The sequence below is a fragment of the Arvicola amphibius genome, chromosome 2, assembly GCF_903992535.2.
Source record: "Arvicola amphibius chromosome 2, mArvAmp1.2, whole genome shotgun sequence".
In the NCBI taxonomy this organism is placed as follows: Eukaryota; Metazoa; Chordata; class Mammalia; order Rodentia; family Cricetidae; genus Arvicola; species Arvicola amphibius.
The window spans coordinates 8,054,712-8,067,834 of record NC_052048.2 but is presented as its reverse complement, the minus strand read 5'-3'; the positions used below and the strand labels follow the sequence as shown (position 1 = coordinate 8,067,834).

The window sequence follows — 13,123 nt, the reverse complement described above, 5'->3', positions numbered from 1 at the left end:
ATTGGCGGCGTGGCACGGCGCCCCGGCGCACATCCCAACAAGAGCACGTCCTATTGGCCTGGCTGCAGCCAATGGCGCGCGGCCTTACGGCCCGGCGGCGGCGGCTGCGTGTTTCCGGAAGACGTGGCGGCTCGGGCCCGGGCGGCGTCCCCGTGGCTCTCCTCCGGATTAGGCTTCGCAGCGTGGGCCCCGAGGCACCGCGGTCTTCGCCGCCGCCGCCGCCATGATCTCCCTCACGGACACGCAGAGTAAGCGCTGCCGGGGCCCCGCGTCGGCCGCGCTCCCGCCGCTGCCTCTGCTCCGCCCCGCAATGAATGGAGCGAGCGCGGCGTGGGGCGGCGGCCTGCGGGACGGAGGGAGGGAAGAGGGGGCCCCGACCGGAGGACGGTCGGTCTGCTCCTGCTCGAGTGGAGCCGCCAGCGGACAAAGTTTTCGGGGCGGCGGGAAGGAGACCGTCTGCCTGCACTCGGGCTCCTGCGGGGCTGGGGTGGCTGGGGGCGTAGGGAGCGGTGATGATTTGCCTCCCGACGCTGCTGTTAGCAACCTGCCCCCAAATTCCCTTGCAAGGAAGGACTTGAGTTTTCTGCCCGTTTAAGTTCCAACCGAGTTTGCCAATTTTAAGGTCCCTTTGCGCTTCAGTCAGAGCGTTGACTTTTGTTGGGAGCGGTGTTTTAGTTTTCTGTGTCAGGAATCATGATCACACTGTGTATGCAAATAAGGCTGGCCTTTCGCTCTTTGTGTTCGAGCTTGCCTCCAACTTGTAATCCTTCTGCCTCAGCCTCTAAAGTTGTAAGATTACAAGCATCAGCGATTCTGCCTGTCTCTACAGGTAAAGGATTTCCTTATTAGTGTTGCTGTGTACTATACTTTGTTGCCTGTTTCATTTTAGCATCCCTTTCTGCCTATCTCATCATTCCGATGAGCTTTGCCGTATTGCCTTTTTTGTGGCCCCAGAAGAGATCAGAGCATACTGGACAAGTGTTCAGTGGACCAGCTGAGCTGTATCCCGGCTCCATCGTTTTCATTTTTCTACCTTTTCTTGACATCTCAATTATTTTTCTACCAAAACTGTTCACTTTCTGAAGATTTTTAGCGAACATGACCTCTTTCTGCCTCAGCCCTCCTCGTTACTCTAGTCACCTTAGATTTTCAAGATTCACACATCCCATTGAACTAAAACGAAACCCTCCTTGGAGTTATTCTCAAGTGCAGTGTGAGGATTTAAATTCCAGTCCTGGTGCACCTGAATGTCACAGATCGTCTATGGTTCCCTATACACTTGGCAGCCCAGTCCTACCCACGCAGTGCTTGATTTGGACTCGACCAGGAGTGTTGCTCATTATTGCTCTATCAGCTTCGTTTGATTCTAATCAGAAATACAAGTATCCTTTTTTCCCTGCTGTTATTAGTAACGGTTTTATGATTTTTTTCATTTTAATGTAAGACGTAGATATATAGATTACAGTGGGCTTGATCTGCTTTTTTTTTAAATGTGTCTGTGTGGTGGTATGGACATATGCGTGTGGGTGCCAGAGGAGATCAGAGCCATAGGACAGGTTCCCTGGAGCTGGAGTTACAAACAGTCGTTAGCTGCCTCATGTGGGTGCTGGGAACCAAACTCAGATCCTCTGGAAGAGCAGTTGGCTTTATTGAGTTTGAGATAGCATGAGCATGGACAAACAGACATAGGCCATTTATGAACTGGAGTAGAGAGAAAGAGAGAGAAAAGGCCATAGTCCCAAGACTGCTGGCTTCTAAGGAGACTGGATGTAAATATTCACACCTGGGAATGATACAAGTCTGTGGTATTTAAATTACCCTGTGCACAAGGCAAAGAGAACTTCAGTCTCCAAAAATGAGGAATTGGACTCTGAAGGAAAAGCCACTTTCCACCTCATTTTATCAAAGTTCTTGGAAGGGTAAAATTCTGTCATGTTCCCTTACCCAGTGTCCAAGGTAAGATGGTGAGATACAACCAATGGTTAGGGAACCAGAGCTTTTTCGGTTCAGATTGAGTCTGTGTCTGTGTTTCCTGCAGGATGGGACCCATCATCCCAGAGAGATGCCAACATTATTCAGGGCTTTCAGTTCTAAGAAGGCTGGGTGACAGCTCATGGTTGACTTAAGACACTATACAGTACTCTCCCCATTACAGCAGAAATGCCAAGGCTTTCAATAGGAAGAGCTTCCATGTTACATCGGATTGTCGCATTCAATCAAATGCGGCTGTGTATTTGACTTACTGAGATTGGGACCTGGTTGAAGTTATCTGTTTCTTAAAGGGTGTGATAGGAAAAGAAGGGCCTCTCAGTTTCTGTGATATGTCACTGTCACTAAAATGTCAGCTGTGATTGACATTAAGTTAAACTGGTCGTTTTTTATAAAATTTCTTAAAATAGACTTTTTTAAAAATGTTATCTAATTTAACCTCTCAGATTACTTATATCAAAATTAACTTTTTATGGGCAGAAAAAAATGAAGATTGGATATTATGTTTTCCCAAGTATAGTCCCGGCAGGAAGATGGTTGCATCATATAGGCCTTTTGACTTAGAGAACTTATGGATTGATAAGGATAGGGACAAAATCTGGAGATGAGAAAAGGTGTGGTGAGGATTTTTGACCCATCTCAGCGGGCTGTTCCTGGCAGCATTGTGCTAGTGCTCATTTGATAAAGATTCCACGGGCAGCTGCCCCTCTGACGGCCTGTCTGGGCTGTAGTAGGATTGTGGGGTGAGAAGACTAGATCTGCAGTCCACCCACCCACTTACAGCAGTCAGTGATCAGTTGCTTGTGGGAAGCTTAGGCCATTGATTCTCTGTTCAAGGAATCACGAGGCATGTGCATGGACACTGCACTATGATGAGCCACATGGGGCCGCTTTGTCCACTCTCTGACTCTTAAATAGTTCTAGTACCTACTGGGCTGTTCTAGACTGAGATTAAACTTGTCAGTTACATTGTTCTGTGCAGTCCTGTACCCTTGAGTTTCATAAATAGGTTTTTAAACTGTGGGTACAAATATTTAAAGATGATGGTTAAAATAGACCTAGTTCAGATACTTAACCATAGTTCGATTTGGGGAAGCGTAAATTCCCCATCTTCCTCCTTCCCTAAAGTGATGTGATTGTGCCTACATTCCAGAGATACTGGGAGGATTGCATTGCATGTGTACCCTGGGAAACACCTCACAGTGCCTGACTCCTGTCAAGTTCTCAGCGCATAGCAACCATATTTCCATTTAATTTTCTTCTTGATTTAAATTGTACCATTTGAAAATAAATAAATAAATTGCACCATTTGGGGAACACTTTTACTTGTGTGTGCATGCACAGTTGTGACCAAATTGACATTGGATGCCTTCTACAATCATTCTCCATGGGTGTGTGTGTGTGAGTGAATGAATGACAAGGTCTCTCACTGAACCTAGAGCTCACTGGTTTAGCTAGCCTGCCGGTGATCTTCACAATCCTCCTGTCTTCTTCCCCACCGCTGGGATCTCAGGCAGGAAGCATGTCCAGCTTTGTAGGTGGGTGCTGGGATCTGAACTCAGATCCTCATGCTTGCACAGCAACCACTTTACCGGCTTGGTTTCCTCTTCCATAAACAAACATCTTCGATTTTGTATAGTTGTGAAGATAATTTATGAACACAAGAAGCTAGTCATATTTTGGATAATGTGGCTGTTATGATATGCCCTTAACTAATCATTGCTTAGTAGAATTCCACTTGCTTCTAGTGTTAGTAAATTCTCCTAAAATGTTTGAGCAAGAAAGTTTTAGCCTGGAATTTTAGTATTTGCATCTGAAGTACATTTAAACTAGAATGATGGTAGATGGGCATATAAATTCTTTGAGGCTAATTTTAGAAACAAAATGAAAGATATTATATTAAAAAATGGGGCCATGGAGATGTAGAGAGAGGTAAAGTTTAAAAAAGTATTGGATCATCAGACCCTTGATGTGGTTCAGTCTTAATTATTTGTGTGTGTGTGTGTGTGTGTGTGTGTGACTGGCCTGAAATTTAGCTATTTAGAGCTGAAGGGAAAATAATTAGTGAGTCAGAGATCACAAATACAGACAGCAGTTCTGGAGGGGGAACGAGGGTGGTTGCCAGTTAGTCTCTAAGTACTAAAGCAAGATGACTGAGAAGTGATAGACAGATTTTGCTTTGTAGCAGTAACAAGAGTGTGTCTGTGGTTTCAGACAAAAGATTGGATCTAGAAAATGTAAGGTCAATAAAGCATTTTATATGCAGGGGAGACCTTGATTATACTGTGTCCCACCACTGTATTCAGTACCTATAACACCCCTTGGCCTCTAGTAGTGGACTAACAAGTCTTAGTTTCTACGTGAAAAGTAAAAAACTTGGGCTAGGTTGTAATTTCAGGTTCTAGTCTTAAGCGTGTAAACATTGGTAGTGTAATGTCTGTGGGAGACAAATAGTTAAACCCTATAGATATATATATATATATATATATAGATAGATAGATATATATATCTATATAGATATATATATATATATATACATCTGTGAAGGCTGAGTCTAGACCTGTCTTTCCTGTCTCCTGCTTGAGAACTGAAAGTTTTATTTTGTTCCTGATTTAGACTTGGCCATATAACTAGCTGGTGCTTGTAGCAGCAGGCCGCTTGTTCATCCCGGCACCCAGGACCGAAATAATCACACAGAAACTGTATTATTCAAATTACTGCTTGGCTCATTAGTTCTAGCTTCTTATTGGCTAAATCATATATTAATTTAACCCATCTCCATTAATCTGTTCATCACCACAAAGTTGTGGCCTACCAGCAAAGTTTCAGCACATCTGTCTCTGGTGGTGGCTCCATGGCTTCTCTCTGATTCCACCTCCTTTCCCCCACCCTTCAGTTTAGTTTTCCCCGCCTACCTCTATTCCCTGCACAGGCCCAATTTCTTTATTAACCAATGGTGTTCACAGCATACAAAGGGGAATCCCACATCAGATGCTATGTTATTTTTTTAGACATCGTGATGCCATTAAGAAGCTGACCTGCATGGTTGGGACCTGTGTGATTTTGTGCTGAGTTTGTGGGATTGTCAGAGACCTTATTTCCCTCTGCCTTAACCATGCGCTTTGTGTTGCAGAAATTGGCATGGGCTTAACAGGATTTGGAGTGTTTTTCCTGTTCTTTGGAATGATTCTCTTTTTTGACAAAGCGCTGCTGGCTATTGGAAATGTAAGTTTTTAAATATGTACGTTTTTAATTCATCAAACAGTTTTATCTGTTAGTGACTTCTTACTTGACTGTTAGGTTTGCTGTTTGCAGCAGCAGTGACCCCATCAGCTTTCTGAGTGAATAGAAGATTAACTTAAAAGGTTCCTACTTGATCAATCACTCTTAAGTGTTTGTGGTGTGATTTACATTGGATTAAGTTAAGTGAATGCTGCCCTTGAATAGGAATTGGAGTCAGAAGACCTAGCCAGGCATGGTGGTTCAGACCTGTAAGCTCAGCATGTAGAAAACCAAGGCAGGAGGATTGCCACAAGTTTAAACTAGCCTGATGCTACAGAGCAAGGTGCTATCTCAAAAAGTAAAGAAGAGAAAGATGACTTGCTAACGCCTTGTCTAGTAAATTTACCAAACTTTTCAGTTTAATCATACTGTGCATGTTATTAAATTGAATAAACAAATTTTTAATAACCTAAAAGCTTTTTTAAAGTACATCTTTTGTCATGAGATGGTTCAGTGGGTAAAAGGGCTTGCCACCAACCTATCCCTGGAACGTACATGATAGAAGAGAACGAACTTCTTGAAGATACCTTCCTCTAACTTCCATGCCCTGCCCACGTGCAGGTAAACAAGTGAATAAATCAATGTAATTTCTTTGAGTACTTGTTTGAGGTGTTCCTGACCACACTAGAAAGGATGTGCTTTGCTTGCTTGCTGTGTACTCCCCTATCGATGTGTCGGGTTCCAGGAGGAAGGAACGCCTCTTGTGATAAGGTGGAAAAGTCACTGAACAATGTTGAAATGATTTTGGAGTCTGTGACCTACTTTAATTGAAAAGAGAAAGGATAGCAAAGTTGGTGTTTTCACCTGGTGGTATAAATAGCTCTGTTGTCTGGGAATATGATACTTAGCAGGTGGGCCTGGTGTGTATTGGTAAAGAGTCATTTTCCTGAGGAAAGCTAGTGGGGGGAAGTATTTCATACACAATTTCTTATCCATGTGTGTGTCTCTTCTGCTGCTGGGCTCTTCTCCCTGGCTTTGCACTGATCCTCTGCTGTCTGCATAGCCACCGCCCAAATCGCCCACCCATAGAAACCCCTACACCCCAAGGTGACTGTTGCAGAATCAGGGACTACATTCGGTGGCAAATTAAAGCAAGCTGGCCATCCAGGCCTTGCCAGCTGTCTTCTTGACTAAGCCGTTTCCTTGCCTATCCAGCGAAGCTGGGGAATTGCTGCCAATGGGGGTCCCTCTGTCCCATTTCATCATCTTTCTCCATCGCATGGGATTAGACAAGGAAAGAGGCCCGTGAAGATAGCCAGGACTTCCAGCATGTGCGCCCCACGCCTGGCTTTGTTGCAGTGCGTACACCCAGGACTCTGGCAGTGCACATAGCAGATGCCAAGCAAACTGCTTCATCCCCTTGCTCTTCACTTTATGAGGTATTTGACCCATTCTGTGTTGCTTGTCTTTCTCTCCTAGGTTCTGTTTGTGGCTGGCTTGGCTTTTGTAATTGGTCTAGAAAGAACATTCAGATTCTTCTTCCAGAAACAAAAAGTGAAGGCCACTGGATTTTTCCTGGGTGGTGTGTTCGTGGTTCTCATTGGATGGCCTTTGATAGGCATGATCTTCGAAATTTATGGATTCTTTCTTTTGTTCAGGTAAGCCATTATTTTCTTCTCTTTTAGTGAGCCAGTCAGTGTGTCAGGTAACTGTTGCAGAGCCCTGGGTAGTTGGGCTAACATGGGAGGATCACTTCCTGAATGACTGCTGTTTAGACTGAGTCTTTTAATTTAAGTCAGCCAACTATAAAAATGTTTCCTAAATGTAAATGACTGCCTGGGTAAGGTAATAGACTATTTGTTAACTATTTCCAGTGGCTCTAGCTTGTGTCAAGTTGACACACAAAGCCACCCAGCACCACTGACCCCTTGTCAGCTTGACACACAGACACGTCACTGTTCCTTCTTACTCATCTCCAAGATCTTAAATAACTTTAAAAGTCCCACAGTCTTTACATATTCAAACATATTTAAAATATAAGTTCCTTTAAAATAGCCAATCTCTTTAAAAATACAAAGTGTTTTAAAATCCAAGTCTCCCAACTGTGGGCTCTAATAAAAATACCTTCTTTCTTCAAGAGGGAAAAAAATTAGCACAGTCACAATCAAATCAAAGCAAAACAGAATTCCAACTGTCTTAATGTCTGGGGTCCACTCATGATCATCTGGATTCTTCCTAAGGACTCCGGTCCTTCCACAGTCCTCTCAGACATGTGGTCAGGTCTGTCACAGCAATACCCCACTCCTGATTTTGTCTTAGTTAGGGGTCTGTGGCCACGATGAAACACCATGACAAAAGATCAAGTTGAGCAGGAAGGGTTTATTATTAGGCTTATACTTCAGCATTGCTGCTCATCACCGAAGGAGGTCAAGACAGGAACTCGAAGCAGAGCAGGATCCAGAAGCAGGAGCTGATGCAGAAACCATTGAGGGGAGCTGCTTTCTGGCTTGCTCTCCTTGGCTTGCTCAACACACCTTCTTATAGAACCCAGGACCAGCAGCCCAAGAACCGCGCTATCCACCATGGGCTGGGCCTGCAGACAGACTGTCCATTCATTTCACAGTTGCCCAAACCTGAATAATCACACAAAAACTATACTAATTACAGCACTCTTTGGCTAAACGAGTTGCTTATTGTCAGATTTAGACTAAGATGTTTTGTTATTTTAGACAAAAGGGGGAAGTGTAGTGGTATTTCATTTGTATTTGAATAAATAAAGCTTGCCTGAAGATCAGAGAGTAAAACAGCCCCACTGATCAGCCTTAAAGACCAGGTAGTGGCGACACACACCTTTAATCCCAGTAGCACACTAGTTTGCCATAGAAACCGGCGGTAGTGGTGCATGCCTACAATACCAGCCCTAGAGAGGAATATAAAATGGGAGGAGACAGCTCTGTTGGTCTCATTCTGAGATTCCTGGAGGCAGGATTTGCATTTCAGACTGAGATAGAGGGAAGAGCCCGTGACTGGCTGTTCTGCTTTTCTGACTTTCAGGTTGAACCTCAATATCTGTCTCTGGGTTTGTATTAATCATGCTACACTAAGGAGCCATGTCTGCAGCAGAGAGGCAGGGACACAAAGATTTTTAAGCCAGAAATGAGTTGAGCCAGATAGGCGTCTTTAGGGAGACTGCTCTGTGGTCAGGTGACATGTGCAGTGAGGTCACCCAGTGCTAAAGGTGTGTGACACGAAGCCTGAAGACAGAGCTGAGTTGGATGCCCAGGACCTACATGGCAGAGTTAGAGAGCTTACTCCTATAAGTTGTGCTCTGAGCTCCACATATGTCATAGTATGTGCCGCATGCCCCAAAACACATCAATACAAGAAAAATTTGAGGGTACATTTCAGAAAGAACAACTGGAGGCAGGTAAAATAGTTAAAGAGCTCAGACTTGGCACCCAGTATAAAGTTAGGCAGTTGAACACTAACTGCTGCCATTGAAGTGGGAAAAAGAGGGCAGAGAGAAGTTAATAGTAAGAATCACTGGGCCAAGGAAGGAGAGGAAAGAAGGGCAGCTCTCAGTAAATGCATCTTAAAAAAGAAAAGTTGAGAACATGAGAGACTGGGTGCTGGCACCTGCAGTCTCCAGCAGTGAAGTTAAATGGCCCAGGTTGGCCCTCGATACTGTTACAGAAGGACTGCCATTGTTGTATTGGTGAATTGCACTAATACCTCAGCTTCAGGGTTTAAGGAGGCTTCTGGTAAAACCCTTGTGCTTCTGCTGAGTTTTGTTTATTCTGAGAGGGTCTTGGCTTGAGATCTAGAGCTAAGAGTGTTTGTTGTTCTTTCTCCAAATACATGAAACCCTCAGTAGCAACGTGTGAAGTCACGTTTGTGTTTTTAAAGATAGCTTTAAAAACACCCACTTGAACTAATACTGCTCAGAAAGTGTATCTCTGAGACGTGCCTGGTTGGACTGTAAGAGCGGTTCCTCTGGGTTGCGTTCAGTTCCCTTCCTGTGCTCTCAGAGGTGAAACTGGCAGCTCCTGACCTCTCTCTTGTACTCTCGTCCCTGTGAACTGCATTTTAAGAATCAGGTACATGTTATTGTGTTCTTAAACTGTTCAGCTTAGAAGTGTCCTCACTGACCCACAGATAAGCTAATTAGAGGCTGTGTCGCTTCTGTGGGCGTGTATCCACACCAAAAACTGGCAGGCTGAGAGACGTACCCTCTGCTAGGTGTTCTGTTGGTGTTGGATTCATGGTTTCGTGCATACAGTCTCAGCAGCTCATTTCTTCTGCTTAGCCCCTTCCCCCAACAACCCTGTCTTCAGCAGTGGAACAGAAAGCTCATGGTCTGATCACAGCACAGCCAAGTTCCATTGTATTCTGAGCACCATTTTAGCAGTAATCAAATTGTTAGCTGCATTTGTGGTAACTGGTGACTGAAGTTGCTGTTTCCCCTGGCTGGTGGTTCCTCCTGGTAGAAAGCACTGAAGTCTAATAACCTTGTTTTCTGCCTCCCAGGGGCTTCTTTCCTGTGGTCATTGGCTTTATCAGAAGAGTGCCTATCCTTGGATCCCTCCTAAATCTACCTGGAATCAGATCGGTATGTATTCAGTGTTTAGCAAAACACCCGACTAAATAGATTGTGATGCCTTTTTACTTGGACCTTGACTCACTGATGTGATTATGTCATTATGATATAGATTTTTGTGTCATATGGATTCTGGTTACCGTGAAAGCCAGAAACTAATCATTTGTAGATCTGTGAAACCTGACATTTTGCTTGAACATGGTATTTTCAGTATTATTTTCTATTTTTGGTGTCACTCTGATTGATAAGTGAAACCCTTCCTGCATTCAGGGTGCATTCTGTGGACACATGGTACTAACCTGCCATGGAGGCTCCATTTATTGTAGGATCTCCAGACCCTCTCAGGATTTACCTGCCTTCCCAGCTTCCTATGGCAGATTCAGGATGGCTTTGCATGCTTTCCCTATACACACCTCTGTCGTAGCATTTACCTGTTTTAATCATCAAGAGGAAAGCTCCAGAGCTGTGATCAGAGTCCTTCAGGGCAGAGACAGACAGATGGCTACTAGCCATGCTTCCCTAGGGTCCAGCATAACATCTGCCATTCACAATAGAAATGCCAACCATTTTTCCCAAGTCGCTGAATGAAGGATAACATTTAACTGACCCCAGAGACCTAGTCTTTCTCATGACAACTCTAAATGCCTTCTTTTTAGCCATCTTCTTAGTCTGAAAACTAAGTAAACCTAAAATATGGAAAGAAACAACTAGGTTAAAGTACAAAAGGTAGTTAAGCCCATTGGTCTGCAGGGAGGGCCACAGTGTTGGCCAAGTTCTCAGCTAATGAGTACTTCCAGGAAAATGAACACCACTGTAAGCCCAGTCCTTTCCATGCCAGGTCAGTCTTAGAGGCAGAGCACCCTGGCACAGACAACGTATTTGCATTCTTTGCATTCTTTTTTTTTTTTTTTTTCCACTGAAATGTATGGTTCTAGTGAATCCACAAATATTGTCAGGCACCTGTTTATGATCATTTCAAAGGTTGGTACCTTGCTTGGGGTGGAGTGGACCCCGGCTCCATTTATCCTTATTACCAAACTCAGTTTAATATTGTTTCTATAGAGAATGGCATTTGAATTTACTAAGACCTGTAGTTGTAGTAGCTTACTGTATCCATGGTTATGAGTTCAGTAGTAATTGTGTAATTGCTCAGCCAGCACAGTAGGGGTCAGTAGTCAGTTCCTAAGTAACAGATGTGGAACTGTGTACAAAGGCCCTGCTGGCTAGAACTGGGCAGGGCCCTACCTTGCAGCATTGCCATGACTATATACACTGTTGGAAGCTGTAGGTCACTATCTGGGATGCCAAAGACAAACTGTTTCTATTTGGGATGGAGTAACTGAAGTCAATAACCATTGACATGACTGTTCGTTAAAGTTCATATTTAACAATTATAAATTTATGTTGGCAACACTGAATGTCTCAGTGTCTTTGCCCCCTTCAGTATGATGTCCAGAATGCTCATTTAACATATTTTAGTTGATAGTTGTTGTTTATTACTGAACTTAATTGAGTTAAATCTGTTTGTCCAAAGACCACATAGGCCCAGAAGATCCACAGGAATGGTCAGTGGAAATATCTCATTGGGTTCATTAATGCATGAGTGGCCGGCATTTCAGTCTTGTCGTTGAGCTAGCAGTGTCAGTGCCATTTTATACATTACTTTATTCATTGTGTTGCATTTTTCATGTTCACCCTTAAATTCATGTGTATAACATGTCATGCAAAAGCAACTTTTAGAAAAGTCAATTTTATACACACCTAAGAAGATGGTGGTGGAGACCATCCAGTTAACCACTATCAGTCATGCCTTGACTTCCCGCGAGTCTTATAAAGCTGGATGTTTTTTAACCAGCATTTAGTGTTGATTCAGTGCTAAACAATGCCTGAGCTCCCTTTAATTTTGTCTTTCTTCTCCTTACAGTTTGTAGATAAAGTTGGAGAAAGCAACAATATGGTATAACAGCGAGGGAAGTGAAGACTTTAAATGCTATACTATTTATAAAACCCTTTGAAGAATATCCAGCACAAAGTTAAGTTTCACAAACTAGCTTGTAAAATCCTTCCAGAAGTCTAAAACATACACCCTCCAAAGTTCCAACAGTTGCCGAAGAAACAGTGACAGCAGACTTGTGGTCAGGCGATCTGAGATCCGCGGCTGGAGAGGATGAAGTCTTGACGATGCTTAGTGACTGGAAGGCTGTTTCTTAGTTTTGCTGCAACGTTGGAAACAGCCATCCATAGAGAACCATGGTGTCTGTTACTTTTTTTTTAGAAGATTCAGGAACACAGATAGGCATTTGATTTTTTTTTTTTATAATGTCTATTTTGGTGGCCCAGATATTTCTAGGTGTGCTGGGTCACCAGTAATGATACCTGAATTGGATTAGATTATGTCGTCTCCGTGTATCAGCCCAGGGAAAGCCCAGTTTCATGTGTGAATCACTTTTTTTTGTAAACATGAAAATAAAACTTTTGTGATCCTTTTGAATCTTTATATTTTGGAGCCAGATAAAAATCCAAACTAGATATTCCTTTTTGGGATACGCAGAGGTCATTCTGAGCTGTTACTTCTTCAGTCATAGCTGACCAAGTGCTTTCTTGACTCTACAACACTCTGGATGCACAGATCTCTTGAGTGTGGCCTGGGTGTGTTCGTACAATCTGCTGCACGCAGACGCCAAACACAGCATTCTGACCGTGGAGTAGTCTCTACCGAGGGTGTTGGAGTCAGTTTTTGAGATCTTAAGTGACGCACACCAGGTGATTGCTCCCATGTCATGCTGTAGTTCTTCCTACTGTGTTCTTAGGACATTTGGCCACAGTTTTCCACCTTGGTTTCATACCTTGTGGTGACACTGAAAGTCTGTAGCTTGTCAAGGACTTGATTCTGTGACTGTGAAGAGTGCTGTTTATTTCATCGTGATTTTCCTCTTATTGTAACATGATTTTCAGCTTTATTGTAACATCCAAAAATGAGCATACACCTCATCTGCTTCCTGCACTGTTCTCCATCTTGAGTTAGGAGAGAAGATGCCCCCAGTGTGACATGCAAAAGCTATTACATCATAACTAAACTCGCCATGGTTCCTCAGATGCGTGATGATGATTTGGGGCAATCTTGTCATTCATTCCCTTCTGTTGCTAGTCTGCCAAGAGGAGCAACCATGGTTTCCTTCCTTCCCCAGGGTCGTAGTTTTCCTGTTGGACATGGGAGCACTTCCTCAGACGTACTACTATTTATCTTACCACTAATGATTGCACTATTTATTTTTAGCAGTCTCAAAGCTTTTTGATGCAGAAAATCATAATTGA

At 43.5% G+C, this 13,123-nt stretch overlaps 1 protein-coding gene across 1 annotated transcript; it reads left to right on the top strand.

The window, feature by feature from the left end:
- The first annotated feature begins 112 nt into the window (after nt 1–112).
- On the top strand, nt 113–12,305 carry Golt1b (golgi transport 1B). Its single transcript, XM_038320464.2, has 5 exons — nt 113–248; nt 5,123–5,214; nt 6,691–6,869; nt 9,739–9,820; nt 11,733–12,305. The coding sequence occupies exons 1-5, from the start codon at nt 224–226 to the stop codon at nt 11,769–11,771; spliced, it is 417 nt and encodes a 138-aa protein (XP_038176392.1). The 5' UTR covers nt 113–223; the 3' UTR covers nt 11,772–12,305.
- Nucleotides 12,306–13,123: the final 818 nt, after the last annotated feature.

Bases quoted from the DNA above. Each gene is read 5' to 3' on its own strand.
- Golt1b (XM_038320464.2), top strand. From the start codon at position 224: ATGATCTCCCTCACGGACACGCAGA. The intron at 6,870-9,738 runs GTAAGCCATTAT...TCTGCCTCCCAG, and splicing joins GGATTCTTTCTTTTGTTCAG to GGGCTTCTTTCCTGTGGTCA. The intron at 9,821-11,732 runs GTATGTATTCAG...TTCTCCTTACAG, and splicing joins ATCTACCTGGAATCAGATCG to TTTGTAGATAAAGTTGGAGA.